Raw genomic sequence first — 22,984 nt, forward strand, 5'->3', positions numbered from 1 at the left:
GCTTATTTTAAAATAATTTTTTTGATATTAAATATTCTCATACACCATGTAAAAATTATTTATCAGTAATAAAAATTTGAAAAAAAATAAGAAAGTTATTTCACTGGAAAAACATTTCTGAAAAAAAAAAAGCATTTATTTGTCCGAAAATTCTTTTACTTCGTATGAAACATGCATGCTGATTTTAAAAATTCATCGATGGCCGATCCTATTACGTGTGTCAATCTCCGTTAGGATAGAATTCTACCTTCTTTTGGAATCACATCACGATCGCGGCACTTTGCACGCTGATGGATGATGATCACACGCACAATCCACAACATATCACATCACATAACATCACCATCCATACATGATGATGGTGATGATGCGTTCATCCTCGTCACTCCTCACTCGTCCCACTTTCTTTGGTTTATGAAATTCCCAGCAAAACAAACAGTCCCAGAAACAATCATTGAACTCCCAACTACGTTTTTGTTCCACCCATCATCCCACTCCACTCTCCAACCTCAATTTGGAATAAAAGTTTCTTTCTTTCACTGTTTTAAACTCGCTGTTTGATCTCACTCCAACCACGAGATGCTCAAAACTTGCGCCTTTTGAGTCTGTCGTTTTCGTTAAATTTCTTAAGGTATTTGAAGTTCAGCGGTCAATTTCAAGTTCTGAGTATTTCTGCAAATTTAATTATCATTTGTGGGTCGTTGGCGTAAAAAAGGTTTTTTTTTTTTCTCCATAACTTGTGGAGTTTGTGGACTATCGCCTTTTGTATTTGGGAGGATTCTGAGGTTCATGCTGTGCCTTGGGGTTGAAAAGGTTGTCAATTTAAATGGTTGAGTGAAGTTTTGAGAGAGTTTCTTAAATGTTGCCTGATTACAAGAAATGATGTTCATATTTGGGATTTTTGAGTTAATTGCGGTTTTGGAGAGCTGAAGACTGGCCCAGACAGTATCACTGTTTTGATTTCTTCGCGTTGTAGGTTAGTTGATGTCGTGGGTCTAATCCAATTCAATTGTGCTGTGCAGTCTAGCATATTGTTATCCTGTAAATGAGTTTTGGTTGTTTCATCCATTAACTCTTAAATAGGTAAATTGGTGATTTGATGTCTTTGTTTTGACAGAAAGCTTTTTTAGTTCGTTGAGAGGGCTGTCATGCTGAATGTTGTTGCCTATGAGTGGAGTAATAGGGATGAATTCTTCAATGGATGATATGACTTTAATTCAGCAAAGCCAGCGACATCACTTGGTTGTGAGAGAACTTGGTGAGGAGATTGATTTGGAAATTGGACCTGGGGAGGATGACCCTTCATTTGGTAATGGTGCTCTAATTGGTGCACCAATGCGGGAGTCCTCTGCTGAAGAACATGGTGAGAGCAAGCAGATGGGGATGGTTTCTCAAATTCGTAATGATTCTCAAGATATGTCCAAGAACCAACAGGTGAAAAGGAAGAAAAAGGTTGTCAAAAGATGGAGAGAAGAATGGGCAGACACCTATAAATGGGCTTATGTTGATGTGAAGGAAGGGACACCTAGGATTTTCTGCTCTGTCTGCAGGGAGTATGGCCGGAAGCATAGAAGAAATCCTTATGGGAATGAGGGCAGCCGAAACATGCAGATGAGTGCCTTGGAAGAACACAATAATAGTTTGCTTCACAAAGAGGCTCTTCGTCTTCAAATGGCCTCCAAAGATAAAATTGTGGTTGACAAGCCTGTTTATGTAAAAGGTTGGCTATCTCAGAATGCTGCAATAACTGTCATGTACAGATAATATTTTTATTCTTTAGATGTTAATGGTTGTATATTCTGCTTTGTAATAGTTGACTTGAACTATCTGTTGTGCCCTTACCCTATTCATTTTATTTTCCGGTCCTAGTTTTATAAAAAAATATATTTGTTAGTTGTGTTTCAATATGCTTCACTTCTGCATTCAACATTTCAAATGATCTTTAGTTCATGAAATGCAAGCCTTGTGTTGTTTGTTAGATAGATCTGAATGTTATTGTGAACTACTATGCTTCCTGTGGTATACAACCATATTATTAATTTTATTTTGTTCCGTCCACTGGTTTAATGGTTGCTTTGCAAAACTTAGTTTCCCTGGACACTTTTAATTTCAAATTCTTGCTGTCTCCTTTTCTTACTGAATAATATAATATTAATTTTACATTTTGTTTATGTTGAAATGTAAGCTCTTCAAGTGTTTACAACTGTATCTGTATGCTGACTGTATCCTGGAGTTGTATGTTGTAAGCTTAAAAATATGGTATGTGCACACTCATTCTGTTAGCCAATAGAATTAACCAGCAGATCAGTTTAACTGTTTAGTTAGTGGCTCAACTTGTTACAACTGAACTACAGCTGCAACCGTGTACCATACACAGTTTCCTTGTATATTTGCAGCTGTAGTCAGACAATAGGGTTAATTCATTTTCTACTAGAAACGGAATAGATCATTTTCAGACTCTCAAATTTTTCTCTCGGGTTCGTCTCCTTTTCTCTTACTGTTTCCTCCTTTCACATAATGCTGTGTCAGAGGATCTGGTTCTTAATCCCTGACCTCAGAGTAAATGATTCAGATAATTTTAGTTCTTTTTTCTATCATTACCATATATATCTAACAATCAAGATTGCATTATCATCATTATGGTATGTTTCTTCTCATTTCTTTCCTTCTGAGTGATATAATTTTTATTTACGGTTGACATAGTCAATTTCTTGAGATGAGTTTATGGGATTAATTGGAAATATTCTTAATATTTGACAATCAAAAAGTGCATTATCTAACAATCAAGATTTGTTTTATCGTTATTATGGTAAGTTTCATCTTATTTTTGTTGTTCAGAGTGCTATAATATGTATTTTACAGTCGACATAATCAATTTCTTGAAATGGGTATATGTTGGTTATCTGCTCACTAAATAATGCGTGGAATTTATTACAAGTAATCTTGATATCTGACTATCAAGATTTGTATTAGCTAACAATAAAGATTTGTATTATTACCACTATGGTAAATTTTAGCTCGTTTCTACTGTTGAATGATAGAATTTGTATTTTACTGTTGACAATCAGTTTCTTGAAATGAGTATATGTTGGTTATCCACACACTGATGGTGTGGCATTGATTAGAAGTAATCTTGATACCTGACAATCAAGATTTGTGTTATCACTACCACGGTAAATTTCTGCTCATTTCCGTTGTACTGTGTGATAGATTTTGTGTTTTACAGTTGACAATCAATTTCTTGAAAAATATTGGTTATCTACATGTGGAATATATGGAATTGATTAGAAGTAATCTTTCTTATAAACATGCTTATTTTCTTGAGTATTGTCTAACAATTCTATAATTGAAGTTGCCATGTCAAAAACGGCTGGATCAATTCTTGAAGCTACTCTGAAAAGGGACCCTCATGAGGTTGAATTCATTCAAGCAGTCCAGGAGGCAGTTCAAGCCCTTGAAAGAGTCATTGCAAAAAACTGTCGGTGTGTTTTATTCAAATGCTATAATTTTATATTGGGTTAAGTATGTTTTTAGTTCTTAAACTTTGATGCAAAAATAAAATTCTTTATGTCCGAAACTTTGATACATTTTGGTCTCTGAACTTTAAAAATAAATGGATATAATTTTTTTAACCCAATTATATTAAAAATTTTTGACTTGCCAAATGCGTTTCCCAATAGACATTGAGGAGGAAAACGGTGTAAACAACTAAAATGGTAGCATGAAATGCATTTGACACATAAAAAAAAATTTAACGTAATTGAGTTAAAAGGACTATATTTATTCATTTTGAAAGTTTGAGGACCAAAATGTATCAAAATTTCGAATAAGGATTTTGAGTAATTTTTGTATACACATACGAAAATGAATTTCAATTTCTTTTCAAAGTTCAAGAACTAAAAACATACTTAATCTTTTTATATTTCTTTATACACAAATGATAAACACAAGGCTATAGTACTGGATTCATCTCACCAATATTCTCACATTTCAGTTATGTTAACATCATGGAGCGCTTGTTGGAACCTGAAAGAGTGATTGTTTTTAGGGTTTCTTGGGTGGATGATAGGGGCGTCACACATGTAAATCGGGGCTTTAGGGTACAATATAACCAGTCAATGGGTCCATGTAGGGGTGGTATTCGTTTTCACCCATCAATGAATTTAAGTGTTGCCAAGTTCCTTGGTTTTGAACAGGTATTATGAGTAATTTTGGTATTCATATATTACATTATTTCCCATGACTAATGACTTAACTTCTGTACAATTTATTCTATTTTAATGCTATCACATTTTTTCCATGACTTGGAAGCAATTTGTGCTTCTTTTGCTATTTGTCTACCACAAGAATGCACAGAAGATTTTTAATCTATTATTTGGGAGATATGTTACACACTGACTTTTTTACATTTCATTACCATGGTATAGCCACCCTTTTCTTTTTTATTATTTTTTTAATATTGAATGTGATGTCACTGTTAGGACTGTGTGATAGTAGTCTGTCTTTTATTTCCTTCTTTTAAAAGGAGAATATATACATTAAAATATGGGAGAATAAATATCAAGGATATCTTTGAAATGTTTCTAACATGCCTTTATATTGTGTGATCAATGTACATTTTGTAAAGAAATATAATGATTGGACAGAAAACCTGTATTCACTTAAAATACTAACCATACAATGTCTTGAGTTTGGTTGAGCAAGGATGTATATATGTAAGCAAGGATTTCTGTGTTGGACCACTTTATAGTTTATATGACATCTCCTTCTCTACAGACTTTAAAGAATGCCTTATCACCATACAAATTGGGAGGAGCAGCTGGTGGGAGCGATTTTGATCCAAAAGGAAAAAGTGATAATGAGGTGAATTCTCAATTTATTGAATTCAATCTCTACTTAATTAGTTTTATAATTACTAATTGTTACTTTAATAGATCATGAGATTTTGCCAAAGTTTCATGAGTGAGATGTATCGCTACCTGGGGCCTGATAAGGTAACTAAAAGCATACTTTTCTTCATTATGGATTTAGCCTTTTCACATTCAAGGCCTAGTTCATGAAGTATTTTTGAGGTGGATGTCTATTATTAGGACCTTCCATCCGAGGAAATGGGTGTTGGTACTCGAGAAATGGGGTATCTTTTTGGACAGTATAGACGTCTAGCTGGTCATTTTCAGGTAATTCATACGTTCTCAAATCCTAACTATTTGGTAGAAATTATTAATAATTTACTTTTTTCTTATATATTTCCCCCTCTATGCTTATCCCTCAGATCCGAGTTCCTTGATGCACTTTTTGGAAAACCATTTAGTAAACCTTAATGGCCATTAAAAAATTGAATAGATAGAGCAAACAAAGAGATATGCATCTTACATTTGCGATCCTAGACTAAGCCTTATTTTCTACATATTTGTAATTTCATAATCTCTTTAGTCGTTAGCTTATTTCCTTTGAAGCACAATGATGTACAAGTCCAAACAGCAAAAAATATCATTAATGAAAATAAATAAATATTGGAAGTACCCTTGTAAATAACCCTTTCCCTCTGGATCCCAAAGTCAAGCTCCTCACACAGACAATCCTCTTGTTCTCACTAATAGAAGCTTCCCTAAAAAACTGATTCTCCCCACTCACCCCACTCTCATATTCTATCCCACATGTATTTCCCCTTATCCATTAACTTTCTCAATACCGAGCGTCCTCATACTTTTCTTTTCCTTTCTTGCCTCTCCTCAAATACACATGCCAAACTTTGGGTCCACTTGTATTTTCCTTTGGGTCCTTTTTCCTGTCTATCCTGTCATACAATGATGCAGATTGCCTTTACATTTTTTCCTTATTTCTTTCTCATCCTTTAGAGGACCAGTAGAAGTTCTAATGGGTTGGGTTGGGTATGCATGAAGAAGATCTACAGAAGCCCCTGCTGGCAGAGTAGATATGGTGGTGGATAGCCTAACCACTAGAGTTGAAGAAAATCTTATAGTCAAAACCATCAAGAAGGGTTAATATAAAGACATGATTTATGATACAACCAACATCATAACTTGTTTGTTCCATGTAACTTATTCCCCCGTTGTTATTAATAACTCCCTATATTGGTACAATAGTAATGTAGTGGTGTTCCAGGAGTCACGACTATGACTTGAAGCCATTACCCCAAACTGTTGATGTAAAGAAAACCCCTCACTACCACCGTTTCTGATGCTGGTGTCTTACTTTTATATTTACTTTTTGTATTTTAGTATGTATATTTGAAACATAGGGTTTCTTGTACAAGAACAGCTACATTTCTGTTCTGATAAGGTAGAACAAACATGAGATCTAATAGCATTACAGGCAAAGAGCACTTTGGTCTGTGGAAAACATGTGCATTTGTGGTAACCCTCTGCTGTGATGTCAATTCCATTGTTGTTTCTGACTTTTTGGAGAATTGAGGCCTGTTCTACCCTTTTGTTCTGTTCTCTCTCTCCAACCTAGCTTTCTCTATTCTCCATCTATCAGATTGACATTGGTCTTTTATTTTTCTTTATCCTACCTTTTTCTTTTGTCTTCTAAGTTCTAACCGGAGTCTTTACCTCTTTACATATTTCTTTTATTTTTTAACTTGTCTAGTTTATTGTGTTGTGTGTGCTTAGCCTAAGACTATTTGTTTCGACTATTAGTTATAATTCCTAATTTTTGTTTTTATTTCTAATTTTTTACCATTTAATTACAAATTGTATTTAAATTTTTAAAATAACATTTGTCTTTCTGTGTGCTATCCCATATGGTGATTTTGGGACTGGCTGCTCTTGGTTTCTAACCAAGATTGACAAACTATGGACTTAATTGCCAAATCTAACAGTAAAAGAACTGGTTGTTTTTTGCCTTTATATTGGCTTGGGATCATTGCTTTACTTTGCACAAAAGAATGTTACATATCTTGAACGGAACCATCATGTATAGTGCTACGCGTAACATGTCTAATCAGTTTACAAACATGTTAGCATTTATGGCAGAAAAGAAAACTATGGTCTTTTTTGCTGGCTATTTCTCACGTGTATTCCTTACTTATGCAGGGAAGTTTTACAGGGCCAAGAATATTTTGGTCTGGTTCCAGTCTTCGACCTGAAGCTACTGGCTACGGGCTGGTAATTTGAAATATTTAATTCTTATTCTTTGTCGATGTATGTGAAAATTTGAGTGGTTACGTATGAAACCTACTCCATGTAGCCATTCATTTTCTGTCCCTTTATGTTTTGGTATTTCTGTATGAGATAGCCTTTTATGGCAGGTCCTGTCAATTTCTTGTGCATATATTCAATATAAAAGAAGACTAATCTCTAACCATCATTGCCTAAAATCTCATACCACCAACTCATCTTTTCAGAATAAAGGGCATGTAACATAAAAGTGCATTCTGTGTAAGATCATAAAAGGTTCTTTGCATCTATTATTTCAAGTAATTAAATTATTATCTAATTTGCCATGTGCTTCTGCAGGTTTTCTTTGCCCAGCTCATGCTTGCTGACATGAATAAAGAACTTAAAGGATTAAGGTTTCTATTTAAGTTTAGACCATTTCATAGACACTGTTGCTACTGAAGTTCAATCTTGGTGCTTCTAACTTTCTGATCATCACTATTTTTTTAATTAAGTATCCTTATGAGGATTTGAATCTTTTTGTTCAAGTTGATAGTCCTCTTTTCTTGAATTCAAAATTCCAATAATATTAGAGACTTGGAAACTCCCATTTTCAGTAATTTCTTCTGCGAACTAGTTAGTTTTTTTTAAGACAATTATGTATTGTGAAATTTATTACTTTCTTTGATTTCACTCATTCATGATACTGGAATATTTTCATAAATTATAATTTATAATTTATAATTTCTTGTAGATGTGTTGTGAGTGGTTCTGGAAAGATAGCAATGCATGTTTTAGAAAAGCTAATTGCTTATGGTGCTCTTCCTATTTCAGTATCAGGTAATATTTTATTTTTTTTATGAATATTGGGGTTTACTGCATGTACTAGGATGCAGTCTGTATTATTTTATTCTAGCAGAAATGAAATTTTGTGCTTGGTAAATAAGTCTAGGATTCTCATTGTCTTATAATTTTGAGTACCTTTGTGTGTCCTGTCTCTTTAAGGAGTATTTTTAACAAAAGCATTTGTCAGATTCCAGAGGATATTTGGTTGATGAAGATGGATTTGACTACATGAAAATATCATTTTTGAGAGACATCAAAGCTCAGCAAAGAAGCTTGCGGTTTGTATAATTTCTGTTGTTTGTTTATGCTTTTGCGATTTTGTATAATTTTTCTGTCCTTGTTCATAAATTGACAATGTGTAGAGACTATTCAAAAACCTATGCTCGGTCCAAATATTACGATGAAGCAAAGCCATGGAATGAAAGGTGTGATGTTGCATTTGCCTGTGCTTCACAGAACGAAATTAATCAATCTGATGCCATTAATTTGGTCAATTCAGGTTGTCGTGTACTAGTTGAAGGTAGTTGTTCTCTTAAGATGCAAATGCAATATTGGCCCCATGCTGCCCCCTCCCCGCCTTCATTTTCTTGTTTTTCATTTCAACGTGGAATTGACTTGTTGACTTTGAATCCTAGGTTCAAACATGCCTTGTACCCCTGAGGCAGTTCAGATTTTGAGGAAGGCTAGTGTTCTCATTGCTCCTGCAATGGCTGCAGGTGCTGGAGGGGTGGGTTTTTTGCTTTAGTTTTTCTATGTATAATGCTACATATTCCCACCCTAAACACAGTGACATTAATGATTGTGCTAGTGGTGGTGGTTACAGCCACTGCCATTCCTAATACTGCCACGAACGAAGTGCTACCTTAACAGAAAATTTATATTATAGCAATCTTAACTGAAATTATTGATGCAAAGTTAGTTATGTATTAGATTCTGTTTATTAGGCAAAAGTTGGGTTGAAGATGTATAAAATCAGGAAATGACATGGAGTGATTTTCAAATGTTGGGTCTTTGTGTGATGAATTAAGACCCTTTTCCTTCACTTAGATTGCTTTTTTCTGGGATATTAATTGTTTAATAAATACTTGTCCCTGTTGAACTTTCATTATATGCAAATATTTAGTGGTTACTTGTTAAATTGACGAGCACGAGACTTGACTCAATGAGTTTCTTCTCTTTACGACCTATGGTCCCCGGTTAGTCTTGGAAACAGCCTCTCTCTGTCCATAAGAGTTTGTGTTTATTTGACTTTATTGAGACCCTACAATGGTGAGGTGCACTTACATCTGGTCTTGTTAAACTAATAATCATTAACCCGAAGGTTTCATTTGACTATGATTTAGCACCACAACAATTGACATGATCCTTATGGATTACTATAGGCTCATTTTGAGCGTTTTTCATATCACCATATAAAACATCAGATTGAAACCGTGATGATAAGTGTATAGGATTGGTTAAACTCATTTAATTCGTATTATTTTCAATCAATGACAGCTTCAATTTCAACATCAATATTAGCCTTGAGATTTGTGTGGGCCTTTCTTAAATCTTCTGTTCTCCATGCTAACTTGCTTGCAGGTTGTGGCTGGAGAACTTGAACTGAATCATGAATGCAGTTTGATGCACTGGTCTCCGGAGGACTTTGAATCTAAATTGCAGGTAGTTTGGTGAAATCAATTGGTCTTACAAATCATATAGTTTTCCTAATATTTGTGGTTTGGGGCTAAATCACCCCAAAAAATCAGGTTTAAAGTAAGACTTGCCTAATAATATATTTAGTCGATGTAGAATCTCTAATATTAACACTCATGATGAGAATTGACATCTAAAGCATGAGACTAGATATTTACATTTTTAATGATTGTAAATGGTTGCTAGATTTGGTGTTGTCTAGTTCTATGTTGTTCTTATTGACTCTTCCTATTCAATTGAACTTATCTCATTCTTAAGTTATTTGAAAAGAATGATACACTTTCCCTAAAATAAGTTATGTTTCTTCTTTGCAGAGGAATACATTGTAATGTGTTCTTTTAGTTAACTCATGTTTAGTTAACAATTTTTCTCTCACACTTCTGTAAACATTTTTAGGAAATCCTACATCGTCTGCCTCAATGCTTAGAATGTGACTTATATATCTGTTTGACAACTTCACTTAATATAAATTATTTTAAACTGAAATGTGACATGATACCAAAGCTTATTATAGCTTATATTGGTATATTGCTTATTCTGATACTAATAGGTTCATCTGGTCTGACAGACATTAGTGGAGGGGGGTATCTCAATTTTTTGAGGGCGGCTTTTTTATATTTTAATGGGAAAAACTTCACTAAATGCTAGTTGGTTTTAAATTAAAGTCTTACATGCATAAACGGCATACAAGTTACAATTTTATGTCAACTTCTGTCTTCAAATTTGCCTGTTTCTTGGGGCAGGATGCAATGAAACAGACTTATCAGAGAGCTATCAAAGCTGCAACTGATTTTGGTTATCAAAAGGAAAGTCCCGAGTAAGTGCTTTCTTCATTAACCTTACAACAACAATGAAGACTACTACATAAACTTTAATTCCCAAAATTAACACTCCCCGGTATAAACATAGTAGATATGTGAATTTCTGAGATGCAGTCAGTGTTTTTCTATTGTAAAAAAACTTAAAACATATATTAACCATCCTTGTATTACTCTTTTATACAAAAAAGTAAAATGAAACTTTTAATGGCAACTGTAGATTCTTGTGGGTGTAGTTTCCTTGCAATGGATTTGTAACATTCATCTTGAAATGTCTTCTAAATTTGCAGCTCTGATTTAATATTTGCTTGTTGTTATGTCAGGGCTCTGGTGCATGGAGCAGTAATATCTGCCTTTCTAACCATTGCTCAAGCCATGACTGATCAAGGCTCTGTATAGAAGTTCATATTGCCGAGTTTTGAATGCATCCAAATGCTGATCTTAACCAGTTAGCACCGTGGCTGGAAGTCTGCATTCACTGAATAATCCAAATCATTGCTGCTGCTGTGTCAAATTGTCAATGCTAGGATGGCACTATTGCCAAAACATATTTCCTTGAAAAATATATAAGAAAGATTAAGCTTAGTAAAAGAAAGATATTTAGAGGATCAAATTTAGTTTAACAACAGAAGAGACATCTTCATTGTTGCCAAGAAAAAGTAGAAAAAGTGTCCTTGGCTTATTGAACTCATCTTGATGCTTGTCCCGAACTTGAGATTATAAATAAAAGGTTAGCATTGAAATTGAATATGCTTTCTTCTTTCTGCCAATGTGAGAAAATCAGTCAATGGAGATTGATAGATATGAGAAAGATGATCACATATCTACTATGTCTACACACATCATATAATGTAAGAAATATATAATTATTAACCAGTTCCTTACTAATTATATTTTTTTAGTTAAAATATCAGAACACTTTGGGAGTTGGGTAGTTAAAAAAATCATATTAATTAAAAATTAATACATAATAAAAGTTTCATATTTTAAATATTCTATGAAAATTCTAATGTGCTACATAACATTGCTTTTATTAATACTAGTGGAAACAACTACTTACCTGTTCATTTTTCTAGTAAAATTTTATTAAATTATTAAATATTTTTTTAAAAAAAAAATTATAATAAAAATAATTTGTATATTTTTTATTATAAATAATTGTTTAAATTTAAAAATGTAGTTAATGAAGTAATAAAGTGGAAAAATAATTATTTTAATTTATAACAATAATCAAATTTAGATTAATGGTCATTTATACGATAAAAATGAAAATATAATTATTTTAGTTAAAATAATAATTTAAAAGGTAAAATTAAAAGAATATATATATATATATATATATATATATATATATATATATCAAAATAACTAATTCTCTTTATACTAAGTATAGATGATACGAGACTGATGAAAATATTATATTTTTTAAAACCAAAATTTCATTACATTTCAAACCAAAATTCCAGTGAAGAATGATATGTGTTTTTAGCTTTTTCTAAAATTTTAAAGCTTAAAAAAAAGCTCGTACATTTTTATTCATGGCACACTTTATTTTATGAATGGTTTCAATAAGTTTTAACTAATGAAAGAGAGTAATTAAAAATAAGGATAATGATATTTAGACAACATTTTTTTTATAACATTTAAATATTAATTACGTGTCAATCTATGATTGGTCAAAAATTACTTCACAATCAATAATAATGAGTAATTTTTGACCAATCAATGTTCAAATGTTGTTAAAAGTCTAAATATCATTATTCTAAAAATAATATGTTGGATATCATGTTCCTAAGACTGCAACTAATTAATTATTAAAAAAAATTACCATGAAAATATCGTGTTTTGATATATAATTAATCATATATTTATGAGTTATAATAACTTCAAATCATTTTAGATCATTTCTTCATTAAAATTAAAATTGCAACCTAAAAAATCGAAAATTTTCATTAAAGTTTTTATAAAACTAATACTCTTAACTAAAAGTAATTACCTACAATTGTTTTTAAAAACTACGCAAATTTGTTTTTCTTCATTGTACTAAAATATTTTTCTTATTTTGAAGATAAATTAATTTATTTTAAATGAAAAATATTGCTCTATAATAATTAAAAAAACATTGAAAATTTAAATAATCTGACAGAGTATATGTGAAAATTATTTCCGAAAAAATATAGATCCTCGTCACTCTTCACTGCCCCCACTTTCTTCGATTTCTGAAATACCTAACAAAACAAACAGTTCCAGAAACAATCATTAAACTCCCCAGCTATGTTTTTGTTCCACACACATCAAACTCCACTCTCTAACCTCAATTTCGAATTAAAGTTTCCTCCTTTTACTGCTTCAATCTCCCCTCTTTGATCTCACTTGCACGAGATGCTCAAAACCTCCACTTTTCTAGTCTGTCACTTTGGTTCAATTTCTTAAGGTATTTGAGCTCAGTGGGCAAATTCAACTTCTGGGTATTTTTGCAAATTTAATTATCATTTGTTGGTTGCTGGAAAAAAAAATATTTTTTTGCTCCATCAGGTGTGGTGTTTGTGGACACTGGCCTTGGGGTTTGGATGATTGTCAGCTCCGATGTAGGTGCTAGCTAGAATGGGGTTGAGGGAAGTTTTGAGAGAGTTTATTCAATTTAAATGTTGTCTGCGTACTAGAAATGGTGTTCATGTCTAAGATTTTTGTTAATTTTTGTTTTGAAGAACTAAAGAGTGCCTAGACAGTGCCACTCTTTTGATGTCTATTCGAGTGGTAGGGTACTTTATGTTGTCCATCTCTATTCCAAGTCAATTGCGCCAACCGATTCAGACATGTGTTTGTCTTGTAGATGAGTTTGGTTTGTTTGTTCCGTTAATTCTAAAATAGGAAAGTTGGTGATTTGATGTATTTGTTTTGCAGAAAGCAAATCATTTAAAATTGGCTTTGAGGGCTGTCATGCTGAATGTTGTTGCCAACCAGTGGAGTAGTAGGGATGAATTCTGTAATGGATGATATGGCTTTGATTCAGCAAAGTCAGAGACATAATTTGGTTGTGAGAGAACTTGGTGAGGAGATTGATTTAGAAATTGGACCTGGGGATGATGACCCTTCGTTTGGTAACGCTACTCTAATTGGTGCACCAATGCGGGAATCTTCCGCAGAAGAACATGGTGAGAGCAAGCAGATGGCAATGGTTTCTCAACTTTCTAATGATGCTCAAGATATGTCCAAGAACCAGCAAGTGAAAAGGAAGAAAAAGGTTGTTAAAAGATGGAGAGAAGAATGGGCAGACACCTATAAATGGGCTTTTGTAGATATGAAGGATGGAACACCTAGGATTTTCTGCTCTGTCTGCAGGGAGTATGGGCGAAAGCATAGAAGAAATCCTTATGGGAATGAGGGCAGTCGTAATATGCAAATGAGTGCTCTGGAAGAACACAATAACAGTTTGCTTCACAAAGAAGCTCTTCGTCTTCAAATGGCCTCCAAAGATAAAATTGTGGTTGACAAGCCCGTTTACGTAAAAGGTTGGCCACCTCAGTATATTGACTGGCATGGAAAAATAATATTTTGAGCACTGTCTATGAATATGTTGATGGTCGTATACTGTGTTTTCAAATAGTTGAATTATATCACTTGGTGTGCTCTTTACCAATTTATTTTACATTGTGGTCATTAGTTCTTAATAGATATTTATGTAAATTATGTTGGAATTTTAAGAAAGACGCAGTTTATCAATTTTATAGGATAATAGGAATCTGCCTCGCTGATCAATTTTGTTAGCTCCTTCTTTATACTTAAACAGTGCTACATTCTCTGGACCTGGCCCATAATATTCAAATCTGAATACATGAACAGTAAAGATACTTTCAGTTCTTATTTTAGTTTTTCTATCCTTTCCTGATATTGAAGAGTCAGACTTCAGATTGTCATTACTCTGGCAAATTTCAGTTTATTTCTGTTGTTCGTATGATAGAATTTCTATTTTACAATTGATATATTCAATTTCTTGAAACTAAAACATTTTGGTTATCTACACACTAAATAGTATGTTGAGTTGATAAGAAGTTATCTTCTTTCTTACGATGGTACTTATGTTTTGGGTATTGTCTGACAATTCTATAATTGAACTTGCCATGTCAAAAACAGCAGGATCAATACTTGAAGCTACACTAAAAAGGGATCCTCATGAGTTTGAATTCATTCAGGCAGTCCAGGAAGCAGTTCAAGCCCTTGAAAGAGTCATAGCAAAAAATTCTCGGTGTGCTTTTATTCCAATGGCTATAATTATGTATTTATCTATCAGCAAATGATTTTTGGATGCGTCTAATGAATATTCTCATGTTTCAGATATGTTAATATCATGGAGCGCTTGTTGGAACCTGAACGAATGATTGTTTTTCGAGTTTCATGGGTGGATGATAGGGGTGAGACACATGTAAATCGAGGCTTTAGGGTACAATTTAACCAGTCAATGGGTCCATGTAGGGGAGGTATTCGTTTTCATCCATCAATGAATTTAAGTATTGCCAAGTTCCTTGGTTTTGAACAGGTATTATGAGTATTTTTGGTATTCATATATATAACATTATTTCTTATAAGTAATGACTTAAATCCTGCAGAATTAAGCCTTTTTTAATGCCATCACATTTTTGTTTCCATGAATTGGAAGCTAATATACTTCCTTTTTAATCCTTTGAGCTATTACTCAACAAGAATGCACATCATATATAAAATATTTTCTTCCCTTTTTTTTGGGGGGGTGGACAAGGTGGGGGAGTCATGTAATCGTTAATCCCCCTACATTTGGGCTGTATGTTAAACACTTACTTTTTACATTTCATCACCATGGTAGAACCCACCTTTTCCTTTTCTTATTATTCTTTTAACATTATCTGATGTCACTATTAGGGGGTAGTAGTTGTCTGTATTTCTGATTTTAACATGTCAAACACATAATAAATGAGAGAATAAATAAGCAAATACGAGTGCTTGCATATGCAATGTCCATATAGAACTCAAGGGTGTAGGAGTAAAACATTAAGAGAGAGAGAGAGAGAGAGAGAGAATAAATGCCAGAGTGATATTAAACAGATGGTAAGAGCACATAATGAATACGGAGGGGGCAGGGTTAGTGTTGGACTTCTTTTAAATACTCTCTTTATGTGACTTTTGCGACATGGATTTCTTAGATGCCTAAAATTGGTTGGTACCTATTACACTAACATAGGATGCATGAGTTTGATTTATTTTACGTGTGTGTTTGATTTCTTCTACCAATGTGTTTTTACTGCACATGTTGGTATGCTGTGTGCAATTGATAAGCAAACCTTCCAATTTCTTATCTGCCTAATATAATTTAAGGCAGTAAATTAAAAATGTGAAAAGCAGTACTGTATGGCATACCTCTAAAATATTTCCTAATATGAAGATTGGCAAGATCCTCGAAGTATTTCTAACATGGATAGATCTTGTGTGACCTATTTACTTTATGTTAGGAGATATAATGATTGAGACAGAAAACCTGCATTCATTCAAAATATTTTTTTTTTCCGTAATAAGGTGTAGAGTTTAGTTGAGTAACAGTGTGTATCTTGAAGCCTTTCTTTTTTATTCTGAGTTGCATTTTTGTTTTGGTCCACTTTTAGTTTAACAATACAATCTTCTCTACAGACTTTAAAGAATGCCTTATCGCCATACAAATTAGGAGGAGCAGCTGGTGGAAGTGATTTTGATCCAAAAGGAAAAAGTGATAATGAGGTAAATTTTCATATTATTCAGTTTGATCTCTGGTAGTTTTATAATTACTAAATGTTACTTTGATAAGTTGACAGATTATGCGATTTTGCCAAAGTTTCATGAGTGAGATGTATCGCTACCTAGGGCCTGACAAGGTAACTTAGCATATTATTTTTCTACATCTTTTAACTGTGCCACATCCAAGTCCTATTTCATGTATATTCTTGTGATGAATGTCTATTAGGACCTTCCATCAGAGGAAATGGGTGTTGGTACTCGAGAAATGGGATATCTTTTTGGACAGTATAGACGTCTCGCTGGTCATTTTCAGGTAATGCAACCATAACAAACTATTTAGTGTAAAAATAAATATTTTACCTTTTTCTTATGAATTTTCCTCTGTATGTTTATCCCTCACACCTGAATTGCTTAATGCATTTTATGAAAAATGTCAATAGAATAAATCTCATTGACCAAGGGAAAAGTGAGTAAATAGGTAGAACAAACTCAAAGACATGCATCTTCCATTTGCAAACCTAGAGTAAGAATTATTGTCTACATATTTTGTAATTTTGATCATCCTTTTGTTGTTAGCTTATCTCTTTTGAAGTACAGTGATGTAGATCTGCTTTAACTTTCCCCTTAATTTTTCCTATCCTCTAGAGAATCTCTCCATGTCCTTATGGTTAAGGTTGGGCATGTGTGGAGAAGATCTACCGAAGCCCTGGTTAGGAGAGTAGATCACTAGTGGCAGGGGGAGATTAAGAAAAAACTGTGGTGAAAACCTTCAAGGAGTATGTATGGGCAAGATTTATGACACAAGATTAGCACATTGTTTGATTCATCTAATTACGACACCATAGTTGTTAATAGCTCCCTTTAGCGGCCCAATAGTCATGCAGCAGTGTAAGCTAGCATCCGAATGCTATACAAACATATAGTGGAGCATTTTTATGTAGCACGCTAGCAGGAGTCACAGCTATGAATTACTTCCTTCAGCCTAAAAATTTGTGGTCATTGTGCCTGCTACTGTTGACGAAAGGAAAATTCCCTCACTCACTACCCTTTTTCTTGTTTTTCTTTTTTGGTATTTTTGTCTGAGATAGGGTTTTTTTTAATAAGAATGGCTAGGTTTATGTTGTGAGAAGTTCAGAACAAACGTGAGACGTAACAGCATTGTGGCCAAAGAGCACCTTGATTTTGGTAAACATGTCAATTTATGGAAACTCGGTTCTTATGCCAGTTGGGGTGTTGTTTCTGTCTTTCTGGTGAATTGACATCTTGTTCTACAGTTTTGTTCTATTTTCTCTCCAACGCAGCTTTTTGTGATCTCCATCCATCAGATTGACATGTGCCCTTCATTGTATTGTCGTATTTCTTTTTCTTTACTTATAAGTTTTAATTTGAGTCTTGAGCGACCACATGACTACTATGTTTTTTTATTTATTGACTTTTGTTATTATAAGCTTGTGTACTAGCTTAAGACTCTTATAAATATTGACATTTGTGGAAGAAAGAAAACTATTTCTTTTGTTGGGTAATTTTCATATGTATCCGTCACTTATGCAGGGAAGTTTTACAGGGCCAAGGATCTTTTGGTCTGGCTCCAGTCTTCGACCTGAAGCTACTGGCTATGGACTGGTAATTTCAATGTTTAATTCTTGATATCTATGGGTGTATGGTGGGATATGAAATTTGGAGTGATTATGTATGAATTGAGCTCTTTGGTAGCCTTCTATTTTCTTATGCATTTCCTTGTTAAATAAAAAAGAAGAGAATATCTAACCACTATTGTTTAAAATCTCAAATAAGGCAACTCGTCATATCAGAGCAACGAGCATGTAAGATGGAAGTTCATTCTAGCCTAGAAGATCATCATAAAAAGGTTCTGCATTCCTAGTTTAAAGTTATTAAATTTTTAACAAGTTTCTCATTCTTTTGCAGGTTTTCTTTGCGCAGATCATGCTTGCTGACATGAATAAAGAACTTAAAGGATTAAGGTTTCCATTTTAATTTTGATCATTTCATAAATATTGTTGCTATTGACTCTGTTAATAAGTGGACTTTAAGTCTAACTCAATTCCACGAAACTAGATTGTAAGATGAGGTTTTCATCTCTAAATTGACTTTATATCTAGTCAATGTGAAACTTTTAACACACCCCCGCTGTGGTATATATATTTCATGCGTGAGACTAGATATTAATAGATGGTCCGATAGTGGATAGAATGATATGTCCAACAAACACAAATCTCACTATGATAGATCTCATGGCTCTATATCATGTAAAGAAGTAGACTTTAAGTCTAACTCAACCTAATAACACCAACTTATAAGGTGAGGTTTTCACTCACATATATACTCTAAATTGACTTTATCTATAGTCGATATGGGGTTTCCAACAAACTCATTAATTATTGGTGCTACCTTCTCGACCCTCATTTCCTTGTTATAATTAAGTATCTTTATGAGGATTTGAATATTTTATTTTCAATTCGGTAGTATCTTCTTGAGTTATGAATTCCACTAATGTTAGAAACTCGAAAACTCTCATTTTCAATAATTTAATTTATTAACTTATTAGATTCTTTTTAAGACAATTATCTGGTGTGAAAGTTCTTGCTTCCTAAATTGGTTTCCACTCATTTGTGATCCTGGAATACTCTTCTAATTTATAATTTCCTGTAGATGTGTTGTGAGCGGCTCTGGAAAGATTGCAATGCATGTTTTGGAGAAGCTAATTGCTTATGGTGCACTTCCGATTTCAGTATCAGGTAATTTTGTATTTTAATGATTTTGAATATAATGGGGCTACTGCATCTTCTAGGATGCTTTGTCTGTGTTCCTTTATTCTAGAAAGAATGAAAATTTGTGCTATGTTACTGCATAAGTTTTCATCTTTATATTTAGATCATCATTAAGAATTGTAGCAATTCAATCTAGAGTTCTCATATCATTTTGGGTACCTTTGTGTATCATCCTGGTCAAGGAGTATGTTTTTTAAAAAAGGCATTTGTCAGATTCCAGAGGATATTTGGTTGATGAGGATGGATTTGACTACATGAAAATATCATTTCTGAGAGACATCAAAGCTCAGCAAAGAAGTTTGCGGTTTGTATCATTTCTGTTGTTTGTTTATGCTTTATGCTTGCTTACTGTGTATAATTTCACTGGTTCATAAATTGACAATATGTAGAGACTATTCAAAAACCTATGCTCGGTCCAAATATTATGATGAAGCAAAACCATGGAGTGAAAGGTGTGATGTTGCATTTGCTTGTGCTTCACATAATGAAATTGATCAATCTGATGCCATTAACTTGGTTAATTCAGGTTGTCGTATACTTGTAGAAGGTAGTTGTTCTTCTAACTTCTGAGGCATATATGGCTTTTGCCCTTCCTCTTCTTTCTGGTATATTCTAACGGAAGCTACTTGTTCAATTCAAATACCAGGTTCAAACATGCCTTGTACCCCTGAGGCAGTTCAGATTTTCAGAAAAGCTAGTGTTCTCATTGCTCCTGCAATGGCTGCTGGTGCTGGAGGGGTGAGATTAAAATTATTGCATACTATTGCCCTCACCTTAACCGAAGCAACACAACATTGATGATCATAGTGCCGCCACTTTTATTTTGAATGCAACCATGATGAAAATGCTAACATAATCCACCTTAATTGAGAATGTAGATGGAAAATTAGTTCTTTATTGTAATTTGTTTATTATCCATCAGTTGGAATGGGGACGTACAGAAAGAGGAAAGGAGACGGAATAGTTTTGTACTGTTGGGTCCTTGTGTGCAGAACTTAACATCTTCAATTTCCCCCAAAATTTTCAGCATAGCATTAGTTGTTTAATGAATACTTCCATGTATCAAAGCTTCATTAGATGTTAATATTTAGCAGGTGATGAGCGTGAGCCTTGGCTTGACATAAGTTTTTGTTGTATGACTAATGGTAATTTAGTTCTGGTCAAGCAAATAGCCTCTCATGTGTACATCTGTCCCACACTTTCGTACATGCTAAATCAATACCATCATTAACTCGAAGGTTCATTTGACAATGATTTAATTGACTATCAAACCAACTATATAATCAGTTGAGTTAGCACAGCAAAGCAGTCCATTGATATCTCTATTGTGGGCCCTTGTGGAGTGCTATATGCAATTACATGAACAACTCTTTAGAATTATTAGAACCTCTAGTCAAGCTGTGCCTGAATAGGCTTATTTTAATTAATAACATTAATCATTTAACAGTAAAATATCAAATTGGAACCCTGATTGCAAGATTATGTTGGATTGGTTTACATCATTTAATTGATCTCCTGTTCAACTTGTAGATTCCATTTCAACATCAAACATTAAACCAGACATTTGGATGGACCTTTCTTCAGTCATCTGTTTTCCTTGCCTGCAGGTTGTAGCTGGAGAACTTGAACTGAATCATGAATGCAGTTTGATGCACTGGTCACCGGAGGACTTTGAATCTAAATTGCAGGTACTTTTGCGAAATCAAATTAATTTTACAAACTATATTGTTTGCCTTTTAAGAATAGTAAATGGTAGTTTGGTTTGATATCATCTTTGTTGTATGAATGCTCTTATTTACACTTCCTATTCAAACTGAACTGAGCTTATTCTTCCACTCTTATTGAAAAGAATTATAATGAACTCGGTTATGTTTATTATGTGCAAAGGAATACATTATGGATTGTGTTGTGTACATTCGTGCATGTATTTGCTGTGTTCTGCTTTTGGTTTTGGGCTAGGAGTTTGACAATTATAGTATACATGAGGCACAATAAGAATGTTATGACTGGTGCCAGATGAAATCTGACATATAGCTTAAGTGGAAATTGAGTCATCAATGTTTAATATGTTTTCTTTCACACTTATGCATCATTATGCATCAGTCACATACTGTTTTTTATACAAACTCATCAAATTTTCTGTTTCTTTGGGCAGGAAGCAATGAAACAGACTTATCAGAGAGCTATAAAAGCTGCAACTGACTTTGGTTATCAAAAAGAAAGCCCTGAGTAAGTTTTTATTTTCAGTAACATTACAACAATGGTAACTGTAGATTCTTGCTATGGATTTTTTTATCGATCATTCATCTTGAAATGTCTTTCTTTTAAATATGCTGCCGTAGTTAATGTTTACTATTTGCATGTTGTCATCCCAGGGCTCTGGTGCATGGAGCAGTCATATCTGCCTTTCTAACCATTGCCCAAGCCATGACTGATCAAGGTTCTATATAGAAGTTTATATTGCAAAGTTTTGAATGCATCCAAATATTGATGCTTGCAATTGGCACCATGGTTGAAAATCTCCATTCACGGAATAGTCCAAAGCATTGTTGATTCTAGTGTCAAGTTGTCAATGATAGGTGACACTATTGCCAAAGCATGTTTCCTTGTAAAATATGTAATCAAATGTAAGAAAAATTAGACTTAGAAAAGAATTTAGAGGACAAATTTTAGTTTAACAACCAGAAAATGCATATTTATTATTGCCATGTGAAAGGAGAAATTGTCCTTGGCTATTTAAATCCGGCTTGAGAAATATTTGGATATTGAGATTTGAAATAAAAGCTGAGAGTTTGAAAATTGAAATTAAAGTGAGAAGAAAATCAGTCAATTGAGTTTAATTGAAATGAGAAGAATGGCTACATCAAATTTTGCTTATTATATGTATTTCAAAGCTTTCTTCCAGACACTTTCCTATATTGAACTTAAAGTGTGAGCAATTAGATACCTTAGGATAAATTCAATGTGAGATGTTAGTTTGTAAGGTCATTGATTGTATTCTTGTCATTAGCAATCGATTTTGGATGCTAAATTTTAACCTAGTTTCTCTAGAACACGCTGATTTCGATTAACTTTACAAACAATTTTTGTTTATACTTTCATGTACTATGTTTACTTTTTCATATTCTTTAAAAAATAAAGAAAAATACTATTCATAAACTATGTAACACTTCCTTTTAAACGCATTAATATTTACTAAAATTTACTGAAAATCATATTTCTTTACGTTTTATACTTGTCTTTAATGACTCTTGATTTTGTTGTTTAACAAATTTTAACTACAGATATACATACTTAAGGGTTATTCTTATTTTTTAGTGTTTAATAAATTTTAACCACTGATAAAAATGTGTTTAAAAAATGAATTAGATAACAGGTTGATAGAAATTCTCGTAAGTATAAAAAATTAATTGAAAGAAATTCATAAAACGAAATAGTCAAAACAATAAGGAAATATCATCTTTCTCGGCAGTAATCTGGATTTTTCTTTTCAAGAAACATATTTCACAATGCATTCAACATAAAAACTCGAAGTCAAAGCAAACACGTAGCAAGTTTGTCTTCATCTCTTTAATATGTGCAATCATAACCACACCTTCAACTTTTTTTTTATATATATATGAAAACATTTTCTTTCTATTTGTTTCCTTATTATGTTCGAGAGTTCTAATTTCTTGCTTTCTTCCATCTGCATATGCTTCGGAAAGGTACCATTCGCAATTATAACAGTAAGTTTAAGCCTAAAATTCCTTTTTATATAAATATATATTACTTTAACTAGTGATTTATAACTTAAATCATGTTTTTGAAATATGATGAGATATGTGATACATGAATAAATTGTTATATTATTGAATATGCCTCCAGTGTATTCTTTAGTATTTGTAGCCCCTGGAAAGTAATGCCAAAGTTGAATAATGAATCCAATCCAAACTGTAAAGTTTGAATCAGATTCAATATAGTAGTCAAATCA

General features: G+C 33.1%; 2 protein-coding genes across 5 annotated transcripts; both read left to right on the top strand.

Annotated features, from left to right (window-relative positions):
- Nucleotides 1-494: 494 nt before the first annotated feature.
- On the top strand, nucleotides 495-11,228 carry LOC106774017 (NADP-specific glutamate dehydrogenase). The gene is made up of 16 exons (XM_014660810.2): nucleotides 495-631; nucleotides 1,118-1,720; nucleotides 3,353-3,482; nucleotides 3,995-4,196; nucleotides 4,777-4,863; nucleotides 4,935-4,994; nucleotides 5,091-5,177; nucleotides 7,059-7,130; nucleotides 7,482-7,537; nucleotides 7,876-7,961; nucleotides 8,155-8,245; nucleotides 8,330-8,487; nucleotides 8,603-8,694; nucleotides 9,549-9,629; nucleotides 10,406-10,479; nucleotides 10,804-11,228. The coding sequence occupies exons 2-16, from the start codon at nucleotides 1,156-1,158 to the stop codon at nucleotides 10,877-10,879; spliced, it is 1,917 nt and encodes a 638-aa protein (XP_014516296.1). The 5' UTR covers nucleotides 495-631; nucleotides 1,118-1,155; the 3' UTR covers nucleotides 10,880-11,228.
- Nucleotides 881-22,045, top strand: LOC106774018 (NADP-specific glutamate dehydrogenase). 4 transcript variants are annotated; one of them, XM_014660814.2, is made up of 17 exons: nucleotides 881-976; nucleotides 1,118-1,141; nucleotides 13,414-13,992; nucleotides 14,615-14,726; nucleotides 14,816-15,017; nucleotides 16,139-16,225; nucleotides 16,300-16,359; nucleotides 16,449-16,535; nucleotides 17,774-17,845; nucleotides 18,149-18,204; nucleotides 18,893-18,978; nucleotides 19,225-19,315; nucleotides 19,401-19,558; nucleotides 19,658-19,749; nucleotides 20,619-20,699; nucleotides 21,167-21,240; nucleotides 21,387-22,044. In XM_014660814.2, exons 3-17 carry the CDS (start codon nucleotides 13,428-13,430, stop codon nucleotides 21,460-21,462), a joined length of 1,899 nt encoding a protein of 632 aa, XP_014516300.1. In that variant the 5' UTR covers nucleotides 881-976; nucleotides 1,118-1,141; nucleotides 13,414-13,427; the 3' UTR covers nucleotides 21,463-22,044. The 4 variants fall into 4 exon arrangements, with proteins under 4 accessions (XP_014516300.1, XP_014516301.1, XP_022641811.1 ...); XM_014660815.2 differs by lacking the exons at nucleotides 881-976; nucleotides 1,118-1,141 and adding an exon at nucleotides 12,654-12,914 and having other exon boundaries at nucleotides 13,385-13,992; nucleotides 14,618-14,726; nucleotides 21,387-22,045; XM_014660811.2 differs by lacking the exons at nucleotides 881-976; nucleotides 1,118-1,141 and adding an exon at nucleotides 12,655-12,914 and having other exon boundaries at nucleotides 13,385-13,992; nucleotides 21,387-22,043.
- The last annotated feature ends 939 nt before the right edge of the window (nucleotides 22,046-22,984 follow it).

The sequence above is a fragment of the Vigna radiata genome, chromosome 9, assembly GCF_000741045.1.
Source record: "Vigna radiata var. radiata cultivar VC1973A chromosome 9, Vradiata_ver6, whole genome shotgun sequence".
Classification (NCBI taxonomy): Eukaryota; Viridiplantae; Streptophyta; class Magnoliopsida; order Fabales; family Fabaceae; genus Vigna; species Vigna radiata.

Bases quoted from the DNA above. Each gene is read 5' to 3' on its own strand.
- LOC106774017 (XM_014660810.2), top strand. From the start codon at position 1,156: ATGTTGTTGCCTATGAGTGGAGTAATAGGGATGAATTCTTCAATGGAT. The intron at 4,197-4,776 runs GTATTATGAGTA...CCTTCTCTACAG, and splicing joins AGTTCCTTGGTTTTGAACAG to ACTTTAAAGAATGCCTTATC. The intron at 7,538-7,875 runs GTTTCTATTTAA...AATTTCTTGTAG, and splicing joins AAAGAACTTAAAGGATTAAG to ATGTGTTGTGAGTGGTTCTG.
- LOC106774018 (XM_014660814.2), top strand. From the start codon at position 13,428: ATGTTGTTGCCAACCAGTGGAGTAGTAGGGATGAATTCTGTAATGGAT. The intron at 19,559-19,657 runs GTAGTTGTTCTT...TTCAAATACCAG, and splicing joins TTGTCGTATACTTGTAGAAG to GTTCAAACATGCCTTGTACC. The intron at 20,700-21,166 runs GTACTTTTGCGA...TTCTTTGGGCAG, and splicing joins ACTTTGAATCTAAATTGCAG to GAAGCAATGAAACAGACTTA.